This window comes from Podarcis liolepis, assembly GCF_965112155.1.
Source record: "Podarcis liolepis genome assembly, chromosome: 7".
Taxonomy (NCBI): domain Eukaryota; kingdom Metazoa; phylum Chordata; class Lepidosauria; order Squamata; family Lacertidae; genus Podarcis; species Podarcis liolepis.
In genome coordinates this window covers 87,389,415-87,414,388 of record NC_139561.1, presented here as the reverse complement: position 1 = coordinate 87,414,388, position 24,974 = coordinate 87,389,415, and the positions used below count along the sequence as shown (strand labels likewise).

The 24,974-nt window shown below is 50.9% G+C and overlaps 1 protein-coding gene and 1 long non-coding RNA gene across 3 annotated transcripts in view; one reads left to right on the top strand and one right to left on the bottom strand.

The window, feature by feature from the left end:
- LOC310712747 overlaps window positions 1-24,974 on the top strand; it is a 410,683-nt gene that overhangs the window by 358,349 nt on the left and 27,360 nt on the right. The window lies entirely within an intron of this gene.
- CCDC61 (coiled-coil domain containing 61) lies at window positions 3,777-23,750 on the bottom strand. 2 transcript variants are annotated; one of them, XM_083515899.1, is made up of 14 exons: window positions 23,683-23,750; window positions 21,183-21,411; window positions 19,952-20,034; window positions 18,400-18,560; window positions 17,074-17,226; window positions 15,080-15,296; window positions 13,396-13,478; window positions 13,040-13,281; window positions 11,182-11,260; window positions 10,936-11,063; window positions 9,287-9,365; window positions 8,260-8,326; window positions 8,030-8,102; window positions 3,777-5,040 (listed from the first exon to the last, which is right to left on the bottom strand). In XM_083515899.1, the coding sequence occupies exons 2-14, from the start codon at window positions 21,328-21,330 to the stop codon at window positions 4,943-4,945; spliced, it is 1,611 nt and encodes a 536-aa protein (XP_083372025.1). In that variant the 5' UTR covers window positions 21,331-21,411; window positions 23,683-23,750; the 3' UTR covers window positions 3,777-4,942. The 2 variants fall into 2 exon arrangements, with proteins under 2 accessions (XP_083372025.1, XP_083372026.1); XM_083515900.1 differs by lacking the exon at window positions 23,683-23,750 and adding an exon at window positions 22,266-23,648.

Genomic DNA, 24,974 nt, shown 5'->3' with positions numbered 1-24,974 from the left:
TCCAATAACCAGGTGCGTCTTGTGATCTGGTGAGTCTTATAGAGCGAAAAATACGGTAACTACTTTGACATTTCAAAGCGGTATAGAAACGAACTGAATAAAATGATAACAATAATAATAATTTATTATTTATACCCCGCCCATCTGGCTGGGCCTCCCCAGCCACTCTGGGCGGCTTCCATAAAAACCAAAAATACAATAAAATATCACACGTTAAAAACTTCCCTGAACAGGGCTGCCTTAAGATGTCTTCTGAATGTCAGGTAGTTGTTTATCGCTTTGACATCTGCTGGAAGGGCGTTCCACAGGGCAGGTGCCACTACCAAGAAGGCCCTCTGCCTGTCCCTGTAGCTTTGCTTCTCGCAATGAGGGAACCACCAGAAGGCCCTCGGCGCTGGACCTCAGTGCCCGGGTAGAACGATGGGGATGGAGACGCTCCTTCAGGTATACTGGACCGAGGCCGTTTAGGGCTTTAAAGGTCAGCACCAACACTTTGAATTGTGATGACGATGTCCCAGCCACAAACCACAGCATGGTAATTGCTGGATTATTATCGATGGTTGAGGCCACAATGGCTATGCTTTGCCCCCACAGCTAGATACATCAATACTTCTGAATCCTAGTTGCTGGAAACCTCAGGAGGGGAAGAGTTGGTCTTGTATTCGAATCCTGCTTGCAGGTTCCCCTGTGAGAACAGGAAGCCAGACTGGAAGGGTTACTGGTCGGATCCAGCAGGGCTCTTCTTAGGGATTCATTGTGGTTGCAGCAGGAGGTGATTCGCCTGCCACATTCCTTAATGCAGCCTTCACCAGTTTGGGGCCTTTGAGCTGCCCTTGCTAGTTGGGGGGCATGTGGCAGATTTGATGTTGCCCATCCCCGACCAAAAAAGGCCAGCAAGTAAGGGTCAGGGGTGGTAGGGTGGAGGATAAAAGGTAAGGTAAAGGACCCCTGGCCGGTTAAGTCCAGTCAAAGGCTACTATGGGGTTGTGGTTCCCTCACTGCGAGAAGCCAAGTTACAGGGAACCAGGCAGAGGGCCTTCTCGGTGGTGGCACCCACCCTGTGGAACGCCCTCCCACCAGATGTCAAAGAGAACAACAACTACCAGACTTTTAGAAGACATCTGAAGGCAGCCCTGCTCAGGGAAGCTTTTAATGTTTGATGGATTACTGTATTTTAATATTTTGTTGGAAGCCGCCCAGAGTGGCTGGAGAAACCCAGCCAGATGGGCGGGGTATAAATAAAATAAATCATCATCATCATCTCGCTTTCAGGCCAAGTCAGCTTTCTGAGTCATGTGGCCAGCATGACTAAACTGCTTCTGGTGCAACAGAATACCGTGACGGAAACCAGAGCGCACAGAAATGCCATTTACCTTCCCACCGCAGTGGTACCTATTTATCTACTTGCACTGGCGTGCTTTCGAACTGCTAGGTGGGCAGGAGCTGGGACCGAAGAACGGGAGCTCACCCCGTCACGGGGATTCGAACCGCCGACCTTCTGATCAGCAAGCCCAAGAGGCTCCGTGGTTTAGACCACAGTGCCAACCGTGTCCCTTGGTGGTGGTGGAGGATAAATCACGCCATAGGCACCATTGATTGTCACATCCGTTGCCATATCAACGGCAGTTCTGCAAATAAGCTTAATTGTGGCATTTTGGTATTTTTCTCTCTCACGCAGCATCTCTTTTTTCTCCCTGGACTCCTCAGCCAGGCCTCTTTTGAGCCAGCTCTCAGGAGGTCCGCGGAAGACAACAATCAAAGTCAGCCAAGCCAGAAATTGCCTTCCTCACATCAGGTGAGAAGCAGGGCCCTCAATTGCCAGCGCCGTTTATCTCCTTGAAGCAGCAGGGAGGAAATCCATGGCTGTTTGTCACGGGGGCTTGAGGCGGCTGTAAAAACAGGGGAGATGATTGCTGGCTGCATCTAGGTAGCCTTTGGCACCTCACTTCACAGGGATGGGGAAACTGTTCCAGACGAGGGCCACGTTGCCCCTTGGATAACCCTTAAGGGGCCGCCTATCGGTGGAGGCGGAACGCCAAAGAGGGCAGAGCAATGAGAGACCCTTAACGTTGGCAAGGATGCGAAAAAGCAGCCAGAGGAGCAACAGCTGTGGGTCAGTAAGAGAGCGTCTTCCTTCTCTGCAGTAGTGCGCTCCCTGTGGAACGTCCTCCCATCAGATGTCAAGTGTGGGATGTGAAACACAAGGGCAGTCAAGTACAACATTCCTAGAGTGAAGATGTTTACACATGGGGAGGAATGTTTGTCCAGCCAGGTGGTCAACTTCCTGTTTCCTTCTGGGCTGGGACAGACTTCCTCTGCATGTGACTAGAGGTGGGCGTGGCCTCACCTGTGCAGGTAACGACAAAAGCACAGGCCAGGGCAGCCATCTCTCTCCTTTTGAAGAGAGCATCGAAGAAGCAACATCTGCTTAGCCAAAGATGCTCTCTTGGCTCCAGCCAAGAGGACAAAGGGACTGTCTTCTTATGAGATAGTTTCCAAGTATATGTTACTTTTCTAAGCTAAGTCTGCCTTCTGGGATCCTATTGTGAACAGAATGATGTGTGAGTAAACCTTTTTATACTTTTATAGAAGACTGTGCCGTGTCTTATCTTTGATGAAGGAATAAGGGGGAAATGCCAGAACAGTTATTATAGAGGCTTTAGCGAGCCTGAGCAAACGCATCCGCTGCAAGTTTAAAAAGGGGAATGTTACTCTGCTAAAATTGTGAACTTGTTAACACAAGTTGGAAAGGCTATTATCAGACAATATACCCTCTCCTGCATCCCTGAACATTCCCACAATAAGTAACACTACAACCTTCAGAAGACATCTGAAGGCAGCCCTGTATAGGGAAGTTTTAAAATGTATTGTTATATTATTATGTATGTTGAAAGCTGCCCAGAGTGGCTAGGGCAACTCAGTCAGATGGTGGGGCGCCAGCTAGGAAAGGACTTCCTGGGGGCGTATGAGCCGACTAGAAGCAGACCCACTTTGGTCCGACCCCGCAGAGCTGTTGTTAAAAATAAGAAGGAAAACAACAAGGTCTGTGATCTTGAAAAAAGACATTTAGTGCTCTCACCATCACAGAAACACAGAGAAAACATGATGGAATGGCAAGCATCACATAGTGGCACAATGCGATGGTGGATCAGTACATGAGCACTGCCGAAGAGTTGATGTGCAGATTTAGTTGTTCAGCAGTAAGTTTTTTAATAATGGATCCAGTCATCATTATATAGCTTACCTGGGTTAGGAGGACTTCTGCAGCCACCGGGGGTGCCAGATTCTAACTGAAGATGTCCTAGTCTAGCGCTTTCCACTTGAAGTTGCTCCCGTGTTGCACTTCGCTTCCTTCCAGCCCTCAGATATACACGCAGCCTGAATTTCAGGAGACTGGACTTTCCTGTCAACTCCCCCCCTCCTCTTCTTGAACAACGGATGCTCTGTAACCCTCGCTTTGCCAGCTGATGCAGCAACAGAAAGAGGACAAACCTATTTTGAAGGCTGGGGCTTGATCTTGGGGGAAGCAGTTTCAGAGCGTTTCCCTCTGAACATGTGCAAAGTGCATCTCACCCTCCAGCAGCTTGCTCTCCCATGCCTGGGAGATGTGAGCTGTGCTTCCCAAACCTGCCTTTGAGTGGAGAGCTTGGATTTGAATTTCCTAGAGTGATCTGGCTGGGCTGGGCAGACGGTTTGTCCGATCTGTTAGGTTCTTCTTAAACTAGCATGGGAACACAGCTGTGACAAGATACCAGTAGATCGGACAGAGACTGGTGTGTTAGAAAAGAAGTGTTTATTTACAAAATAGGATCACTGCACACAGCACCACACACTGGGAGAGAGGCAGACAGGGAAAACAGACAACCACCATCCATTAAAAGCTGTCAAGAGAACTTCATGGAATGTTTAGAAGAGACCACGCCTAAGTTTACGAACCAGCCCGCTAGAGGGTAGACCGACACAACCCAGCTGTATTTGCCCCTTGCAAAGGAGATTGGCTCAAGCGAGCAGTCAAAACAGGCCAAAAGGATATGTCACAACTGGGAACAGGCTCCCCGCTGCACAGCCGAGGGAACAAGGCTGCTGTTTAACACATCACCATCTGAACCCAGAAGAGATACCTGGTCTAAACAGGCTGGGCAAAAGCACTTCTTTAAAAGGAAAATGTTAAAACCAGTGGCTGCAACAGTTCAGCTATTCTTTGGTGTCTAGCTGAGAAGTAAAACTGGTGAGTGGAACTATTCCCTACTAGGATCTCTCACAGGCAGCCCAAAGATTTTCCGGCTAAGCCTGCGATCTCTCACTCGGCCAGTCTTTTGAGCCAAGAAATTCCGACCCTTCTCCCCACCCCCGGGAAGAGATCTGAATTTGTGCCCCCCAAGCAGCCAGCACCCCCAGGCCAGAGACGGGCCTGGAAGCAACTGGAGGGAGAGGGAGGGACTCGATTTTGAGCAAGCAGCGAGGGAGGGCCCGATTTTGATCTCAGGCTGCACACGCTGGTTTCTTAAAGGCTCGGAACTAAAGGGGCGAGAGAGCAGGTAGAATCAGGAGGGGAGTCTTAAAGAAGGATGATCTGATGGCCGAAGGGGGCGCCATCTCCCCCCTTTTAAAGGCAAGATTGGGTACAAAAGGGCTAAGTAAGGCTAAGGGTTCAATGCGCTCCTGGATGTCAAACAAGCTACACACCGACCAGGTCCTAAACAGCATCAGAGCAGCAAGGGGGGAAAAAACTCTGAAACTTCTAGTCCCTAAAGGCATCCACTTTTTTGTGTGCTTGCTGTACATGAATGTTTACAAACCCATGCTTCCCGCCACCATCTCTTTCAGGCCCATGCCTCTGTCTAAAGAAGTCCAAGTGAGGACTCCAAACCGGGGTGGGTGGGGGAAGGAGGCTCCCTGTATTCTGGGCCAGCGGCCCTCTTAATTTGTTCTACTCCAGGGGTTACGTTCTGGTCTCAAGTTTATTCATGTACTCCTGCAGTGCCTGCAGCCGAGCGTCAATCTCTGAGAGGTCAGCCGATGGCTCGTCGTATAGGTTCTCTGTGGGACAAGACAACCGGGGTTATTGCCATACGAGAGGACCGGGAGACTGGGGCACAACTCCCCCCCCCCCCAATTTTTTAAAATTCATTTTTTAACACAAATAAAGAACACAAACAGAAAAACAAGCAATACAAACAAATTCTTGTCTTATCCTTATTTTTCTAAACAAGTCCCACCTATCTGATTTCCATTTTACTTCATCTTTAGCAGTTTACATATATCATGATTTCTAACCATTTTTTTTAATCGCACTTACTTTAACCATAAAAAACTTTACATTTTATCACTTACAAATAATAGCATTTTGAAATACGTTATCTTCTACTTCTAACCCTACAGCCTATATCCACTTCCAAAGCTATTCTAAAACTTAAATATTAACGTATTTTTTCAAATATTCCTTAAGCTTCTTCCAGCTGGGGCGCAACTTTCTGGGCAAGGCCTAATGAGAAAGGGCTAGCTATGGCTTGGAGGCAGAGCCCAATAATAATGAGGTCAAATCTCCAGGGAGGGCTGGGAATGCCCCTTATCTGAAACCCTGGACAGTCACTGCTGCCAGGAAGCGTGGACAATGCAGATGAGCCAATGGGCTGGCTTGGCCTAAATAAATAAATAAGCAAGCAAGCAAGCAAGCAAGCAGTAACCAGCCCAGCAACTGGCAGCAACAACCCTCACCCAACCCTACTCATTGCCAGTACACCACCGCACTTACCTGACCTGGAGTTTCTAGATCGCGGGCCCTACTGGTCAAAAGGGGAGCCTCAGTGATCGCCCTCTCCCGCCAGAAAAAAACACCCAGGACTGCTCCAAGAAAATGCCCAGGGCAAAAAGGAGCGCTGGGCTCCGGTGGGCCACCCCCTTACCTGCTTGTGATTGGCCAAGCAGATAGTCAATCAAGATGTACAGTGGTGCCTCGCAAGATGAAAAGAATCCGTTCTGTGATTCTCTTCGTCTAGCGGTTTTTTCGTCTTGCGAAGCAAGCCCATTGACGGATTAGCGGATTAGCGCTATTAGCGGCTTATCGGATCAGCTGATAAGCGGCTTAGCGGCTTAGAAAAAGGGGGGGAAGGGGAAAAAACCCGCAGGAACTCGCAAGACATTTTCGTCTTGCGAAGCAAGCCCATAGGAGATTCGTTTTGTGAAGCACCTCCAAAACGGAAAACTCTTTCGTCTAGCGAGTTTTCCGTCTAGCGAGTTTTCCGTCTTGCGGGGCACCACTGTATTTTAAAAAAATATTTTTTTCCTTCTCTTCACTTCTCACATCCCTCTGTGGCCCCCTAGCCTCATGCTGTGGCCTCCCATTTATGCATTTTTCATCTGTGGCCCCCTTGGAATATCCTGGGGGGGCCCAGTTGGCAAGCACTAGCGTACAGTCATACCTCGGGTTAAAGTAGCTTCAGGCTGAGCATTTTCGGGTTGCGCTCCGCAGCAACCTGGACGTAACGGAGCATGTTACTTCCGGGTTTCGTTGCTCGCGCATGCGCCCTCAAAATGACGTCATGCGCATGTGCGGAAGCAGCGAATTGCGACCCGTGCAGATGCGCGGACACAGTTTGCATTTGCTTCAGGATGAGAACAAGGCTCCAGAACGGACCCCGTTCGCATGCAGAACTACCACTGTATAGTGGTACCTCGGGTTAAGTACAGTGGTGCCTCGCAAGACGAAATTAATCCGTTCTGCGAGTTTCTTCGTCTTGCGTATTTTTTCGTCTTGCGAAGCACGGATGCACCTTGGTACTGTATTATAATGGGATAGCGGGCAAAGCACAAAGCGGGTCGCTCCCCAGCAGGAGGAGTTTCCTCAGCCTGGAGGATCTGTTGCCCGGAAGAGGCAAAGACACCCCCTCCCACCTCCCCACGAAAACAGCCCCCCTTCCTCTGTCGCCAAGCCTTGCAGCGTCTTCGCTCCGCCAAACCGCGTCCCACATCAAAGCCCCAGCCCGCTCCTTTCCCTCTCTCTCCACGAGGTGCCAAAGGAAGTTCGAGCCCAGGAACCGAGGGCGGACGCACGAAGCGCCCGGCGCAGACTCTCCCTTGCTTCCCCCGTTACCTTGCGCCACGCTGTTGGGCTCCCCACAGTCTCGGCAGCTGCTCCCGGCTTCTTCCCACCCCCGCAAATGCGCCTTCGCGGCGGCCCAAGCGCAGTGGATGCCTCCTCCTCCTCCTCCTTTGTCCCGCCTCCTCCTGCCTTCGTGCAGTTAGGGCAAAATGGAGCAGCCACATGGGGAGGGGGAGAGAGAGAGAGAGGCAGAGGCGGCGGCGGCGCAGAGACCCAGCCAGATCCGCTGGATCCCAGCCCACCTGCCTCCTCTCTGCCCTCTCCAGAAGAGGATCCCTCTGGAAAAGGTAGGTCGCTCCCTCGCTCGCTCCCTGCCAGCCCAGTTCCCGCTTCAAAAGGAAACAAACTTGCAAGACGTTTCGTCTTGCGAAGCAAGCCCATAGGGAAATTCGTCTTACGAAGCACCTCAAAAACCGCAAAACCCTTTCGTCTTGCGAGTTTTTAGTCTTCCGAGGCATTCGTCTTGTGGGGCACCACTGTACTTAATTCGTTCTGGAGGTCCGTACTTAACCTGAAACTGTTCTTAACCTGAAGCACCACTTTAGCTAATGGGGCCTCCTTCTGTCGCCGGAGCCCGATTTCTGTTCTCATCCTGAAGCAAAGTTCTTAACCTGAAGCACTATTTCTGGGTTCGTGGAGTCTGTAACCTGAAGCGTATGTAACCCGAGGTAACACTGTACATGGTTCTTCTATTTGATTCTCACAACCACCTGTGAGGTAAGTTAGGATGAGAGCCAGGGACTGGCCCAGGGTCACCCTTCACGGCCGAGAGAAGAGTTGGATCCTAGTCTCCCAACACTCTCAACTGCTACACCACACTGGCTCTCAAGAGGAGATTACACTTCACTGTTACCCAGAGAGGTCAACCCACTCCAGTCTCTGCGCCGCCTCATCTCAAGAGGCCACTGGAGACCCCGGGGGATTTACCTTTGTCCGCTCGAAGGCCTGCGGTAGGCGTGCTGGCCAGGTGCTTCCTGTGGCCACCATCCGTGTGGGGAATCTGCGTGGAGAACAAGTGGCACTGGTCAGTTCACCTCTGATAGCTAAAGAAAATCGAAGACCCGCCCCTCAGTGCCCAGGAGTCTCGGCAGACGGCGAGCTCAGTTTGCCCAGCACTTTTCTGCCAAAGAGGGACCTCGAGACACCTGGCTGCTTACCATGGTACTGCCATTCCAGGATGAGGAACTCAGAGGCTTCCTACCCCTCACCGCTCGCTTCCTCCCCCTAAGGGACAACACACACAACTCATCAGGCCGGATCAGGCTAATGGGCTAATTGCAATCATGTCCCGAGCCCAAACTCTGTGTCCGAGCCAGGCAAAGCCCTTAATAATTATTATTTATTATTTATACCCCACCCATCTGGCTAGGTTTCCCCAGCCACTCTGGGCGGCTCCCAACAGAATATTAAAAACACAATAAAACATCAAACATTAAAAACTTCCCTAAACAGGGCTGCCTTCAGATGTCTTCTAAAAGTCAAATAGTTGTTTATTTCCTTGACATCTGGTGGGAGGGCGTTCCACAGGGCGGATGCCACTACCAAGAAGGCCCTCTGCCTGGTTCCCTGTAACTTGGCTTCTTGCAATGAGGGAACCACCAGAAGGCCCTCGGAGCTGGACCTCAGTGACCAGGCTGAACAATGCGGGTGGAGAGGCTCCTTCAGGTATACTGGGCCTTTGAGGCTATTCAGGGCTTTCAAGGTCAGCACCAGCACTTTGAATTGTGCTCGGAAACGTACTGGGAGCAAATGTAGGTCTTTCAGGACCAGTGTTATGTGGTCTCGGCAGCCGCTCCCAGTCACCAGTCTAGCTGCTGCATTCTGGATTAGCTGCAGTTTCCAGGTCACCTTCAAAGGTAGCCCCACGTAGAGCGCAGTGCAGTAGTCCAAGCGGGAGATAACTAGAGCATGCACCACTCTGGCAAGACAGTCTGCAAGTAGGTAGAGTCTCAGGCTGCGTACCAGATGGAGCTGGTAGACAGCTGCCCTGGATTCCTAGCCCTGACCTTCCTCGTGAGAACAGGGGTTGTGTGACCTGCTTTGCAATGGGAATTTTTGCCACAGCTTTATCAGATTCGCTTCTGCTCCCATAGAAAGCTTGCTTTTTAAAGTGTGGGGTTTTGGCAGGACGTGGCTCGGCATTCCAGCACAGCTTTGCATCAGGCTTTGCCCCACCTTCCTTACCTTGGGGCAGCAGGCTCAGAGTAATCGTCCAGTTCGCTCCCTGAGCTTGCGGATGAGCGCCGGCTGCGGAAGCTTTCCACTGCAGGAAAAGAGCGTAGGGTGAGATCAGGTGAGGCGAAGACCCTTTCGCACAGGCAAGTCACCCAAACGCTGCGACGTGCCTGTGTAAAGTGGCTCTCGGAACATATAAACCAGGCGTAACGGGCAAAAAGAAAGCAAACTATAAATACCGTTAACTAAAGCACCTGCGAGAATCTCTCCTTGCTGATCTACTGTGAAGCCTGCTATAATGTCATGGGATGTTCACAGACATTTCGAAGGTTCAGGGCAAAGCAGACAGCAAGCAAACACAGCTCTTGTAAGGGCAAGATGGGAGGCAAAGAGGACCTGATGCAGGACGGGCTGTGCACTGCGGACAATGAAGGAGCAGAGAGGAGGCAGGAGAGACGGGGGGAGCGATGGCGAGGAAAGTGAATTTCCCGTTAGGACTAACAAAGCAAGAGGAGAAAGGACGGAAACATCTCTGCACGTCGGCTCCAACTCACGTCTTCTTTTTTCACATGCTATTTTATATTTCAAAATATTTATTGCGATTTCAAACTGTTGTGCACAAGTGCAGAAAGAGGGCAGGACAGGTACGGATGCCGTTGGCGGAAATAAGGCAAGTTTGCACATACAGGGGTGCGGGGAATGTTCAGAACCGAGTAAGAAGCTAATTTCCCCACACAGACAAACATTTCCGCGCACTGTCACTTTTGCTTGGGCTGTATTCATTTAGCGCCAGCCAGGCATCGAAGAGGAGAGCTCACAAGCCAGCTTGCTCAATTTGGGAAGCAGCCGCAGAAAGGACTTGGAAGGCTCAAAGACTCTGGCCTGGGCCCTCTGCCTTTCTCCGCTAGACTCCTGCAATCCCCTCTTCTCTGGCCTTCCCTTGTCTCACCTTTAATCGCCTCCAATCTAGCTGGCAACCTCCTGTTCCTCTAATCCTATGATCACCCTGCTTCCTGTACGCTCCACGGGCTTCCTGTATGCTCCCAGATCCAGCACAAGTTCCTAGTCCCTACCCCCTCTTCAGATCTATTCCTAAGTTGTCCAAAGGTGCCCTGCTCCATTATTTATAGCCCAGCTCCCCCCCCCCCAAGAGCTTAAGGTGGCGTACATCGTTCTCCGCCTGGATCCGTTTTATCCCCACAACAACGCTGTGAGGCAGATGAGGTTGAGAGACAGTGACTGGGCTGGTGTCATCCGGCAAGCTTCAATATGGGGGGCGGGACTTGAACCCTGGTCTCTCCCAGGTCCTAGTCTGACACTCTCACTGGTGCAGCACCCCGGCTCTCTCTAACCGAACGACCCCTGGCCTTTTCTCCCTTGCAGTCTGCTTCCGGAGAACCTTACTTCACCCACGTCCCACCTTAAAGTGAAGCCTTTGCCGCAACCCCCTAGTTCCCATTCTGCCCTGTAACCCAGCCTAGTACGAAAATATGCAAAATCGATTGCCTGTTCCCCCCGCGTACGCCTGCCCGCTTCCCTCTCCACCTCCAACGGAGGTTTTGGAAGCTCCTCGAGGCAGGGACCTGGCGCCTCCATGCAGCTGCGTGCGTCATTTGCGCAGCACACGAAACAGGGAGCAAGGTCCCAGCGAGACGCACCTGAAGAACTCCTGCCCCGGCTTTTCCCGAGACCGCTGGTGCTGAAAGCCGATGGGCCCCTGGACTGCAGGCGGTGGCACCAACCGCTGGGCGGGGTGTCTCCCATCCCCCGCCGCAGGCATCGCTCTCTGGAGGGAGACAGGACAAATTAGCCCAAACAGCGCTGTTCGCCCTTGCCTGGATCCTGCAGCTGCCGGGGTTGGGGGAGCGGCAGGGAGAGGCAGACCCTGGAAGCGAGCGACTCACTTTTTCTGCTCCGCTTCCTTCTGCTTCCTCTCCTTGGCCTTCACAAAGGCGGTGGGGTCAAAGCGTGGTGCCCGGGGTCCTACAGGGAAGGAGAGGGAAAGAGGGTGGTCAAGGAGGAATGGCACCTTATGGCAGTTCTGTCCTGCAGAGCAGAAGGGACCTGGTCTGTTTACAGGGCAGAAGCTCCCAGTGCCCAGTTCTGGGTTGACGTCGTGCCCAAGGCAAAGGCAGCCTTGCTGAAAAGGCAAGAATTTGCTTTGTCCACGGAGAGTTAAGAAGCCCGTCATTCTTCGCACAAGGTGGGGTGTGGATTCTAGCTTTGGGGACATCGCGCTTAGATAAGGTCCTGAGGTCCTCCGTTCCACGGTTGTGGGATTTGAACTCTGGCACAGTTCTCGGCTTCAAAAACCGGCAAGCAAGTTTCTAGCCCCTATTGTTGGAGAGTCAAGCATGGCGGCAAGAACGCCTCTGAATATGAGCTACTGGGGAACCCTGATGGGAGTGCGCTCTGCTCTGCGCCTGGGCTGGCCACCATATAGGACAGAGTGCTGAATTAGACGGGCCTTTGACCTGATCATAAATTCACAGAGCTGGAAGGGACCACACGGGTCATCTAGTCCAACCCTTGCAATGCGGGATTTTTTTGCCCAAGGTAGGGCTTGAACCCACAACCCTGAGATCAAGAGTCACAGGCTCTACCAACTGAGCTATCCCAGGGCTAAGGCTCTTCTAACATGTAGAGTATTTTTCACTCTATAAGAAGAAGAAGAAGAGTTTGGATTTGATATCCCGCCTTTCACTCCCCTTCAGGAGTCTCAAAGCGGCTAACATTCTCCTTTCCCTTCCTGCCCCACAACAAACACTCTGTGAGGTGAGTGGGGCTGAGAGACTTCACAGAAGTGTGACTGGCCCAAGGTCACCCAGCAGCTGCATGTGGAGGAGCGGAGACACGAACCCGGTTCCCCAGATTACGTGACTACCGCTCTTAACCACTACACCACACTGGCACCTGACCATAAGACGCACCTAATTTTTAGAGGAGGAAAACAAGAAATAAGAAGTCTCCTGAATGAAGAGGGAGCGCTATTCAGGGCTATCCCTGAATCCAGGAGACCAAGCGGGATCGGTGCACACTGATCCCGCTTGCTCCCCTGGCTTCAGCGAAAGCAAGCCTCCCGGGTTTTCCCCAGCCTCCCACAAGAGCCGCGCACTCTTTGAAGGGAGCCCGGCTCTTGGGGGCTTTTCTGGGAGGTGGGGGAAGGAACAGAGCCACACCTCCCGCAAAAGCCAGGGATAGCTGCGCGAAGCCTCCGCAGGGCAGCGGGATGAAGGCTCCCCACTCCCCTGCAGAGACTTCACACGGCTAAGCCAGAAGCTAGAACAGCCAGAGAGAGGGAGGGGAGCGCTGCACTCCCTCTCGCTGTTCTGGCTTCTGGGATAGCCCACGAAGCCTGCATTCGCTCCATAAGCCGCACACACATTTCCCCTTACTTTTTAGGAGGGAAAAAGTGAGTCTTATAGAGCGGAAAATACAGTATCTCAGAAGCAAGAGATGCGGTGTCAGTAGTTTCACGAGCTGCAGTACTTGACTCCGGCCCTCCCCCTCAGATCTAGCAGATAAAACAAAACATGTGCTGAAAAAGGCGGCTTTACTTGCCTGGCATCCTGAGAAGAAGAAGAGTTTGGATCTGTTGGTAACTCGGAGCCAGGCAGGGAGAGGATAATGAGGCCTGCTCCTTTCTGTGCCCAGCACACCCCCTTCGAAGGAGGCTTCTTCTTCCTACCAGCCACTGCGCCAGGCAGGCCTGGTGCCAGGGAAGAGGGGGTGCATGGTAAAAGGGTGACCCACCCCTCTCACCTGTAGGAGACGGGGACTGTCGAGGGAGGCGGCCCTGGCTCCCGCTGCGCCCCTCCCTGGAGGTGGACCTCTGCCGGCTGGGCCCCCAGGCGCTGCTGCGCTCCCGGGAGTTCGAGCGCTCCTCCGAGGTGGAGCGGCGGACGTCTCTCTTCTTGGTGCTGCTTCGGGACAGGGTGGGGTGCGCAAAATTGCGAGGGGGCGCGGGGTGGTTCTGGGGAGATGGTCCGGAGGGGGTGAAGCGCCTGGGGAGGGGAGAGAAAGGAACGCCTGCAGCTAGAGGGGCGGGTTTGCGTCCGGCATAGAAGCCGCTGCCTTTGACAGCACAGCAGAGCGGCCGAGGGGTCAGGAGCGCTCACCCTTTCTTGTACAAGGCCAGCTCGTTGGTCAGGTTCTTCACGCGAATCCGGAGGCTCCGTTCTGTCGCTTTCATCTCCGCCAGCTGCAGTGGGCAGAAAGATCTCTTTTTGCGCCTTGTGTTAAGGCTCAGGCTGAATAATTGGGGGTGTGTCTGTGTGTTAATATTCAAGCAGAGTTGGTACCTAGGAGTCCAGGGTGGATATTTGCAGAATGTGGTCCTTTCACATGGTTTTTTTAATGTGGTGGTGCGACATTTTATGCATTGTGATTTGCTGCTATTTTTGTTGATTATAGTTTTGATTATTTATTGTACAGTGGTTCCTCGGTTTTCAAATATAATCTGTTCTGGAAGTCCGTTCTGAGTTCTGAAATGTCTGAAAACTGAAAGCAGAAGCCTCAAAACGGAAGTCGCCTTTCCTGTTTGACTTTCGAGGCGCGTTCAAAAACCGAGGCATTTACTTCCAGGTTTTTGGCATTCAAGTTCCGAAACGTTTGACTACAGAGGCGTTCGAAAACCAAGGTACAACTGTAATTGCTAAGAGTGAATTTCTGTTTAATTATTATTTACTGATATTTTGAGAGTAATGTTATTGTGTACTATTATGTTCCAATGGATTATTGAATATTACTTTACTTGCTGCAAGTTGTCTAAAGTTATGTTTTTGTTATGACTTTGCTGTACAGTGGTACCTCGGGTTACAAACGCTTTGGGTTACAAACTCTGCTAACCCGGAAGTAGTACCTTGGGTTGAGAATTTTGCCCCAGGATGAGAATGGAAATTGTGTGCCTGTGGCGCGGTGGTAGCAGAAGGCCCCATTTGCGAAAGCACGCCTCAGGTTAAGAACGGTTTTGGGTTAAGAACGAACCTCCGGAATGAATTGGGTTTGTAACCCGAGGTACCACTGTATTGAATTTGATTATTCTAAGGCAGGAGTCAGCAATTTTTTTCAGCAGTTCCACTGTCCCTCAGACCTTGTGGGGGGCCAGACTATATATATATTTTTTGGGGGGGAATGAACAAATTCCTATGCCCCACAAATAACCCAGAGACGTGTTTTAAATAAAAGGACACATTCTGCTCATGTAAAAATACGCTGATTCCTGGACCGTCCGCACGCCAGATTTAGAAGGTGATTGGGCCAGATCCGGCCCCCGGGCCTTAGTTTGCCTACCCATGTTCTAAGGTGTGTGATCTTTGTTGCATGTTTTGTCATAAACCGCCTTGCACAGAGTAGTATAGAAAGGCGGTATGCAAATTAAGAGTGAATGAAATGAAGGAGCTGGTGTTTCTAGGGGTCCCTAGTCTTGGAGGAAGGCTGGCCATCCCTCCCTCTCTCCTCACCATGACCCCCCCCTCCACTCACCAGCCCCACGGCTCTTGTCGGAGGGAAAAGAGAAGCCTTGCCCTTTCTGCCAAGGGTGGGCAGATTCCAGGCTTATTTGATCTTTGGCGTTTTTCTACCTCAGACCCCCAAAATGAAGCGGAAAGGACGCAGTGGGAAGAAAAGACCAGGAGGTGCCTCTGAGCACATCCCACGCCTAAGGATTTGTTTTGAGTAGCAGAACTGGGCTCGGACGAGCGCTTCTGCACTGAGGTCTTTGTCCTTTCAGCAGCCTAATATAGCTCTCTCCCCCACCCGCCCAGGGGAAGGAGGATTCTGTAAAGCCAAGGCCCAACCCACCTCGTCGGCAAGCTGCCGGCTCTCCTGCAGGCGCTTGTTAGCGATCCGCTGGTGCTTCGCCCTCTCCTTGGTCAGCTCCTCCTCCAGGCTCTGCACGACCTTCTTGAGGATCTTGACCTCCTTGAAGGCGCTGCTCTTGTTGGTGAGCTTCAGCTCCTCCTGAAGGCCCAGCAAGACCGTCTCCACTGACTGCTTCTCCTCCAAGGTGTGCTGGAGCCTGAAAGAAGAAGAAGAAGAGTTTGGATTTGATATCTCGCTTTTCACTCCCTTTAAGGAGTCTCAAAGCGGCTAACATTCTCCTTTCCCTTCCTCCCCCACAACAAACACTCTGTGAGGTGAGTGGGGCTGAGAGACTTCAAGGAAGTGTGACTGGCCCAAGGTCACCCAGCAGCTGCATGTGGAGGAGCGGAGATGCGAACCCGGTTCACCAGATTACGAGACTACCGCTCTTAACCACTACACCACACTGAAAAAGGGAGCGTCGGGGCAGGATCAGCGGCAGCCAAGAGAGAATCTCTTCCGCGCAAGGCTTGAGACCTGAGCTTTTGCAAAAGGTTGTTTAAGCGCTAAAAGGTGGGTTTGCAAAGCCACTTTTGTCTTTAGGCGTCTGGCAAAAAACCACTCCTCTTTTCCCAGGCCTATGGCTATTAAATAATCTAAAGTGTGGGGCAGAAGACTGTTATTATGATGACTACTTTACATCTGTCAGTATACTTTTTATTATTGATGTTCTGTAATGTGTTTTTAATGTTGTACACCACCCTGGCATCTTTTGATAAAGGGAGGTATATAAATTGAATTAATCATCATCATCTCTTCAAGGAAAGAGCAGCTGCCCTCCTGCTGCATTGCATTTCCAGACTGATATTGTAAAATGTCTGGCCTGTCTCCTTAAAACACACGCCAGGACTGTAATAAAAGCTCCTCTCGCTGGGTGTGGTTCCCTCTACGGATGAATGGGAAGCTTACTGTAGCTTTGCCTGTCTAACAAGTCTTAGCTGCTATGCTGAAGTGCTGATCTGCTGTTCGTAAATAAATACAACTGTCACAGTTCTCCTGACTCCTGCTGGTTCCTGGTAATAGGGCAGACCTGTTGCACGGTGAGTCTCCTTCTCAAACCCATGAGATGGTGCAGAGTTTGCTTCACTGCCACTTCAATACTTGCCCTTGTTTAGATTTTCGGGCCGAGGAATTTAGACTTAAGTTGGATTGCTTGCTCTTTGTAAGCTGTCTTGAACGTTTTTATAAGGAAGAAACAGATCAACGTGGTAGATTTAAGGGTTGTATTTTAAATCAGTAGGGATCAGTCAGATCAGAACAATGCTTTGAGGAGGAAAACTGACTCCAAAGAAGCATTTACATGCCTGTGATTACATGCCTCCCAAAGATGGGAGACGCAGTTCTTGAGTCATAGCTGTCAACGTTTCCCTTTTCTTGCGAGGAATCCTATTCAGAATAAGGGAATTGCCCTTAAAAAAAGGGAAACGTTGGCAGCTATGCCTTGAGTATCTCTCCCTCCCTACAAAAACCCCAACACCTTCCACTCTCCCTGGTACCTGGGAAAGAACCCAGCAGTTCCAATAAGAAGAAGAAGAGAAGAGTTTGGATTTGATATCCCGCCTTTCACTCCCTTTAAGGAGTCTCAAAGCGGCTAACAATCTCCTTTCCCTTCCTCCCCCACAACAAACACTCTGTGGGGTGAGTGGGGCTGAGAGACTTCAGAGAAGTGTGACTGGCCCAAGGTCACCCAGCAGCTGCATGTGGAGGAGCGGAGACGCGAACCCGGTTCCCCAGATTACGAGACTACCGCTCTTAACCACTACACCACACTGGCTCTTCAATAAGCACTTCAAACACCCATTTCCTGGTGCCGCAGATATCCTGGTTCCTAAATGCCGGAACAGCAAATTCAGAAGGCCGCATTGATGTCTCCTGCAGAGAGAAGATGCCTGATATGGCTCAGGTTACCCCCCCCCCCCGCCTGCCCCACTCACTCGTCACGAAGCCGGCGGATCTCAGCATCTCTGAAATCCTTGCTTGGCTTTGCCTTCAGCAGGGCCAACTCCTCCTTGAGCTCCCGGATCACCTTCTGCAGAACGACGGGATCCGGCTTGCCCATGTAAGGGAGGGGGAGGGGGTAATGGATCCTGCCGAGAAACAAGGAAAGGCAAGCACAGGTCAGGACCCCCTGCACTGCGCCTCGCCGCAGACAGGAGCAAATGTCAAGGGGTTGGTTCTGGTGCTTAACAGGCCAGGCAGACGCTCTGTTTGACTAGGAGGGCAGAGGCCCCCTCCCAAGAGGGGACTAGCTAGCAGCCCTTGCTGCTTCCTGCCTCCCTGTCCAGAAGAGACAGCCAAAACCAACCCACAAAAAGGGAAAGGCAAGAACTTTCTTCCCTGTAACTGCTACCAATAAGGTAAAGGGACCCCTGACCATTAGGTCCAGTCGTGGCCGACTCTGGGGTTGCGGCGCTCATCTCGCTTTATTGGCCGAGGGAGCCGGCGTACAGCTTCCGGGTCATGTGGCCAGCATGACTAAGCCGCTTCTGGCGAACCAGAGCAGCGCATGGAAACGCCATTTACCTTCCCACTGCAGAGGTACTTATTTATCTACTTGTACTTTGACGTGCTTTCGAAGTGCTAGGTTGGCAGGAGCAGGGACCGAGCAATGGGAGCGCACCCTGTCGTGGGGATTCGAACCGCCGACCTTCTGATCGGCAAGTCCTAGGCTCTGTGGTTTAACCCGCGTCCCAACTGCTACCAATATTGAATGCTTATTCCTCTGCATATCCCTGCAGATCAGCCACTTTGAACTACAATTCCCATAAGCCCCAGGTGGGTGTAGTCCAAAGCGTCTGGAAGGCCCCAGCTTGGCAAAGATGTCTGTGGTCCTTGATCTTCCCCTCTCTTCTTGCTTTGGGAAAAGGGGGGCAGCTCCCTGGACAGTCGTGGGCTAAGAGGTAAGAAGGGCCTTTGCTCCCGCCTCGTTGTTTGCTGTTTTCAGAGCAAAAAAGGAGGCGTGGAAAGCACCATGGTCTTCCGCCTCCTCCCACACAGCAAAGGGAAGGACTGGTTTCGTTAGCTGCTTCCCTTTAAGTTATAAGATTATGCAGTCTCTCTGGCAGCCCCACAGCTCTTACAGGATACTTGGGTCTTCCAGAAAGGCCAGGTTCACCTGTGCCCATCGCACCTGCAATAAATCTGGCCATGGGGCCTTTGGGTGACTGTTTAGCTACAAATGAGCTGCCCTCCATTTCCACAAGCCCCCTTGTCACCCCAAGGCTCCCTGTTGGTCATGCAGCCGGGGATTCCCCTGTCACCTGTCAAATTCCACCGAGTAGATCAAGATGAGGTAGCGCTTGGAGCTCAGCGGGGAGTTTTTGGCAGCCGCCGTGTGCCGGGGACCCACTCCAATCTTCCTGTTCCTCAACGACTCCAGGTCTGTGTAAGTGAGGAGGTCCAGAGTGACCGACTCGCTGCTCTGTAGGGGAAAAGCCCACACAATCAGCACTACATCAAGGACCGTTTACACAGCCAGTCCTTATCCTGGAAGAAGCGACTCTCGGACTAGGGAAGGACAGGAATTCAAGACAGAAAGGGGATCATGGTTGCAGGATTTAAGATGCAGGAACCTGGCAGGGCATGTGGTAGAAACACCGTAAGTCGTCAAAGCCGGGGGGAAGATGAAACACATAAAGGAGGCCTGAGATTCTGGAGGTCCCTTCTCAAACCTGGTGCCTGCCAGATGTTTCAGACTACAACTCCCATCAGCAGCAGCCACATTAGATTGGGGTCCTCCCCATTATTTACTTATTAATGTGTCGAAACAAAACAAAATAAATAAAATGAATAAAATACCTTCCAGTAGCATGTTAGAGACCAACTTAGTTAGTTACTGGTATGAGCTTTCATGTATGCTTCTTCACATCTGAAGAAGTGTGCATGCACACGAAAGCTCATACCAATAACTACCGTATTTTTCGCTCTATAACACGCACCCGACCATAACACGCACGTAGCTTTTAGAGGAGGAAAATCCGTAGGCATGCCACCCGTAGGCATACCCTCCATAACACGCACAGACATTTCCCCTTACTTTTTAGGAGGAAAAAAGTGAGTGTTATGGTGCAAAAAATACGGTAACTTAGTTGGTCTCTAACGTGCTACTAAGGGACGCGGGTGGCGCTGTGGGTTAAACCACAGATCCTATGGCTTGCCGATCAGAAGGTTGGTGGTTCGAATCCCGGCTATGGGGTGAGCTCCCGTTGCTCGGTCCCTGCTCCTGCCAACCTAGCAGTTAGAAAGCACGTCAAAAGTGCAAGTAGATAAATAGGTACCGCTCCGGCGGGAAGGTATACAGCGTTTCCGTGCGCTGCTCTGGTTCGCCAGAAACAGCTCAGTCATGCTGGCCACATGACCCGGAAGCTGTACGCCGGCTCCCTCGACCAATAAAGTGAGATGAGTGCTGCAACCCCCGAGTCGGTTACGACTGGACCTAATGGTCAGGGGTCCCTTTACCTTTAACGTGCTACTGGAAGGTATTATTTATTTATTTATTTGTTTGTTTGTTTATGTTTTGACTACGGCAGACCAACACGGCTACCTACCTGATATTAATGTGTGTTTCTGTTTGTTTGGTTTTTTTAAAGATTGAGGCTTTTATCTGCCGTGTTCACACCGAGGAGAGGACTATAGATGAAGAAATCTCCCAGATGCCCACCTGTGGAATGGATGGTTGGTGGCAGGGGAGAAGTGACAAATGGGAAAGGAAGCCTAGGAAAGCGGCAACACTCAAGAAGCCTGAGGAACTCTGCGCAGGACACATTTCCATAGACTTTTCCGTGGCGGCCCCAAAGCCAAGCTGAGCCTCACCTGGGAAATGGCCGACTCTAGCATGCTGCAGAAGATCCCAAACTGCTTGAAATTCCCAGTCTTGTGAGTGAGGTCTTCAATGACTGGAAGAAAAGGTAAAACATGAGGGATGCTGATTTTGGCATGTAATAGGGAGCATGTAATGGCTTAACTTGGGAATTTGAGAGCAAGAGGGAAATGGAACCAGTATTTTATCGTTTGAAAAGACCTGGTGGAATGCTCTGTCCAGGAGACTAGGGCCCTTCAGGATTTAACCTCCTTCAGTCAGGCCTGTAAGACAGAGCTATTCTGCCTGGCCTTTAATTTGAATTCAGCCTGATCTTTTATTTCCCTTCTCTTCCCTCCCCCGCCCCTTTTATGAAGATCACCCGCTCTAAGACCCCACAGCTAATTCTCCCCTGACCTCCTCACTGGTACAAGTAGGACCAATTCAGCCAGCTAGCCCTGGGGATTATCTAATTGATTTTTGAATTTTATTGTTATTCATGTTTTTATATTGTATTTTATGCTGCTTTTATAATTAAGTGTTTTAAAGTGTTTTAAATTTGTTGTTAGCCACCCTGAGCCCGGTTTTTGAACTGGGAAGGGCAGGGTATAAATAAAATTATTATTATTATTATTATTATTATTATTATTATTATTATTATTATTATTTTATTATTATTAAAGACACGGGGCTTCAAGTGCCCAGCAGAGGCAGGGACAAAGCAGAGCCAGAAGGGCAACTGCAGAGGGCCGCTGGCTCATCTCTGTACCTGCCAGATAGTCAAAGCAGAGAAAGACGGTGTTTGGTTTCCCATCTAGCAGCACAGTGTAGTTGGGCATTTCACAGCTCTTCCCCCTCCTAAGCTGTTCACATCAGCACAGCTTCCTCAGTGTCAGATTCATTACAGTGGTGCCCCGCAAGACGAATGCCTTGCAAGACGGAAAACTCGCTAGACGAAAGAGTTTTCCGTTTTGGAGGTGCTTCGCAAAACGAATTTCCTATGGGCTTGCTTCGCAAGACGACAATGTCTTGCGAGTTCCTGCTGGTTTTTTTCCCTTCCCCCCTTTTTCTAAGCCGCTAAGCCGCTTATCAGCTGATCCGATCAGCAGATAAACCGCTAAAAGCCGCTAATAGCGCTAATCCGCTAATCCGTCAATGGGCTTGCTTCGCAAGACGAAAAAACCGCTAGACGAAGAGAATCACAGAACGGATTCTTTTCGTCTTGCGAGGCACCACTGTACTCACAAGCAGCATCAAACTCCCCCCGCCACTGGTCCGTGGTGAGCCGGTCCTCCACTTCTACTTCCAGCAGGTTCCCGTCCACCGACATCCGGATGATGTGCTCAACGCCACGGAAAACATAGTCCGCTTGCAGCCCGTGCAGCTTGGCCATGTTGCGACCAGCAATCTCTCTGCCCGCCTCGCAGGGCAGGAAGTGGGCAGCCTTGTACAGCAGCCTTCCACGCACAATTATCTATGCAGGGGGAAACAAGGGCAGGGAAGTTTATCAGCAGGGGGTGAAGCAATCACAAAATCACACACAGATGTCCTTTGGATGATGGTTTCTCCCACCCCACAGATTCAGAATTAAGAATTAAGATTCTGCTGGGAGAGAATGGCCAGTAACTGAGAACTGTTAATTTTTTTGTCTCCCCCATAGTGTCCGAGTTAGGGACGCAGGTGGCGCTGTGGGTAAAACCTCAGCGCCTAGGACTTGCCGATCGCATGGTTCGAATCCCCGCGGCGGGGTGCGCTCCCGTCGTTCGGTCCCGACGCCTGCCAACCTAGCAGTTCGAAAGCACCCCCGGGTGCAAGTAGATCATAGAATCATAGAGTTGGAAGAGACCACAAGGGCCATCGAGTCCAACCCCCTGCCAAGCAGGAAACACCATCAGAGCACTCCTGACATATGGCTGTCAAGCCTCTGCTTAAAGACCTCCAAAGGAGGAGACTCCACCACACTCCTTGGCAGCAAATTCCACTGTCGAACAGCTCTTACTGTCAGGAAGTTCTTCTTCATGTTTAGGTGGAATCTTCTTTCTTGTAGTTTGGATCCATTGCTCCGTGTCCGCTTCTCTGGAGCAGCAGAAAACAACCTTTCTCCCTCCTCTATGTGACATCCTTTTATATATTTGAACATGGCTATCATATCACCCCTTAACCTCCTCTTCTCCAGGCTAAAGATGCCCAGCTCCTTTAACCGTTCCTCATAAGGCATCGTTTCCAGACCTTTGACCATTTTGGTTGCCCTCCTCTGGACACGTTCCAGTTTGTCAGTGTCCTTCTTGAATTGTGGTGCCCACAATTCAATAAATAGGGACCGCTTACCAGCGGGAAGGTAAACGGCGTTCCATGTGCTGCGCTGGCTCGCCAGATGCAGCTTGTCACGCTGGCCACGTGACCCGGAAGTGTCTGCGGACAGCGCTGGCTCCCGGCCTATAGAGTGAGATGAGCGCACAACCCTAGAGTCTGGCAAGACTGGCCTGTATGGGCAGGGGTACCTTTACCTTTATAGTGTCCGAGAGTCACTTAGTGCCATTTTCCTGAATTTTTCTCATGGCCCAGTGTGGCCACCACTAGCCAGACTGATGGAAAGACAGTATTGGATTCAGTGAGATTGGGAAAACATAGAAAAATAAGGTGAGACAAGTGGGAGGGGAAATGGGATGGTAGCAAGGGACAGAAAAGCTCCCCCCAGAGGATCTGCAACAGGGATAGGGAAACTGTGATAATGAGCATAATGGTGGATTAATTAGCATTTATCCTTGCAGGCTCCCCGTGTCTGAGGCCTGGGAAGGAAGCTGGACTTGACTGGCCTTTCGCCTGACCCAGCCAGGCTATCCATATGTTTTTAACTGGGGGTGGGGACTTCAATTAGCATTTAGCAGTAACAAGGAGGGGATAATTACCTTTAAGGGCAGGAGATGCTAGGCATTAATGGTGGGGAGGCGACTACTGGGAGTAGGAGGGGCTACTCATTGGAGTCCAAGAAAGCAGCCTTCCTATGGTCTTAATAGGGAGGGCGTTAATTAGCATTAACTGTGGGCAGCGCTACTGTTTGGGGTCCGAATCAGGATTCTTAAGGTTTTAAGGGGCGTCAATTAGCATTAATTGTGGGTGTTAATTAGCATTAACTGTGGGCAGGGCTACTGTTTGGGGTCTGAATCAGGATTCTTAAGGTTTTAAGGGGCGTCAATTAGCATTAATTGTGGGTGTTAATTAGCATTAACTGTGGGCAGGGCTACTGTTTGGGGTCTGAATCAGGATTCTTAAGGTATTAATGGGCGTCAATTAGCAAAAATTAGCATTCATTGTGGGAGGGACTATTGTTTGGGGTCCGAAGCATAGCTGTCAACTTTTCCCTTTCCTATTCGGAATAAGGGAATTTCCCTTAAAAAAAGGGAAACGTTGACAGCTATCGTCTAAGACAGGAATCTTTTCACGTCCTTAATAGGGGGCGTTAATTAGTATTAATTAGTCTTAATTGCATATGGTTAATTAGCATTAATGGGGGGAGGCGGTTATTAGGCCTAGGAGGGGCTACTGCTTGGACTCTGAGGTAAGAGTCTTCTTCTTATGGTCTTAATTGCGGGGGGGGCGTTAATTACCGCTAATTGCCTGGGGTTAATTAGCATTAATGGGGGGAGGCGGCTATTAGGAGACGGGGGAGGGGCTACTGTTTTGAGGGAGGCAGGAATGAGGTGGGTTTAAATAGGGGACGGAGCCCCCCCAAAAGCCAACTTACCTGCGCGCCGCCCCCACCTCAACTGCCGTCTCCAGCGAAAGCCGCCTCCTCGCCGCTCTCCCATTGGCAGCCCGCTCAACCGCTCCCGCGCCGCCATTGGCTCGTGGCGACGTCAGTCACCTCCCAGGGCTCCCTCGGAAGCCACGCTGGCCGTCAGTCAGAGCGGTGGCCCCGCCCATAACACTACAAGCCCCTCCCCTCCCTCTCCTTGAGCGTGTGGGCGGGGGAGGGGGCGTGGAGCACCCAATCCGAGACGGGCAGCTCGACCCGGCGGCGCTTATTGGTCCAAGGGACCTCGGACATCAAGGAAGAATCCCGCCCAGAGCTGCGCCCGCCTCTCGACGCCGGCTATTGGCGCCTCGGCTTGTCACTCCTCAAGGCATGGAACATCCTCCTATGGAGAGGGGCGGCAGGGCGGGCGCGAAAACGCGCTGCCCTATTGCCCTCTAGTGGCCGTTGAGCGCGTTGCTCCTATAGCGGCTGAGCGATCCGGTCCGAGGGAAAGCTCTCCAGCTGGGATCGCGAGAGATCCAGGGCAGGTGAGAGCAGACGGTGGGAAGGGATCTGCACTTGTATAAGAACAGAAAGTGAAAGCAGCACCTCGCGCACCTATTTAGGGCCGAAGCGATTTTTCTTTCTTTGCAATAACTTTTATTGGGTTTTGAATGAAAGTGATGTAAAGTAAAACCAAGAAAGAACAGTCAAATCAGGTAGGATGAAAACAGAGACCAAAAGTGATCATTATATCAGGTATGCCTTATATTACATTAATTAATTAATTAATAACTGTTTTTTAAAGCTGCGTCAAACAATAATAGCAAAGGAAGGACTTGAAAAGACATGACGTGACTGAAAACTAGGTATATTTTCTATACGTCCAGCGAGGCTGAGAGAAGAGATGGGTGCAATTGTTAATTATAAACACGTGAGATGAAGTCCCAACATACAGCTGCAAAACAGCCCCATTCAGCCCTTCAGCCAAAGATCTTATATTGCCAAGTGATTTTTTCCCCTGAAGCAAAGTCCAAAATGAACGAACAAACTATATTGCAATATAGTGTTGTGAACCACCCTGAGGGTCTAGAGCAGTAAACAAAGGTGATTAATAATAATAATAATAATTGGGACGGCCTAAGGAAAAGCCTGTTGTCTTTGTCCATGGAGTTTTCTTGGCAGGGATACTGGAGTGGCTTGCCGGTTCCTCCTCCAGGTGGATCACGTTTGGTCAAAACTCTCCACTATGACTTGTCCATCTTGGGTGGCCCTGAATGGCATAGCTCATAGCTTCTCTG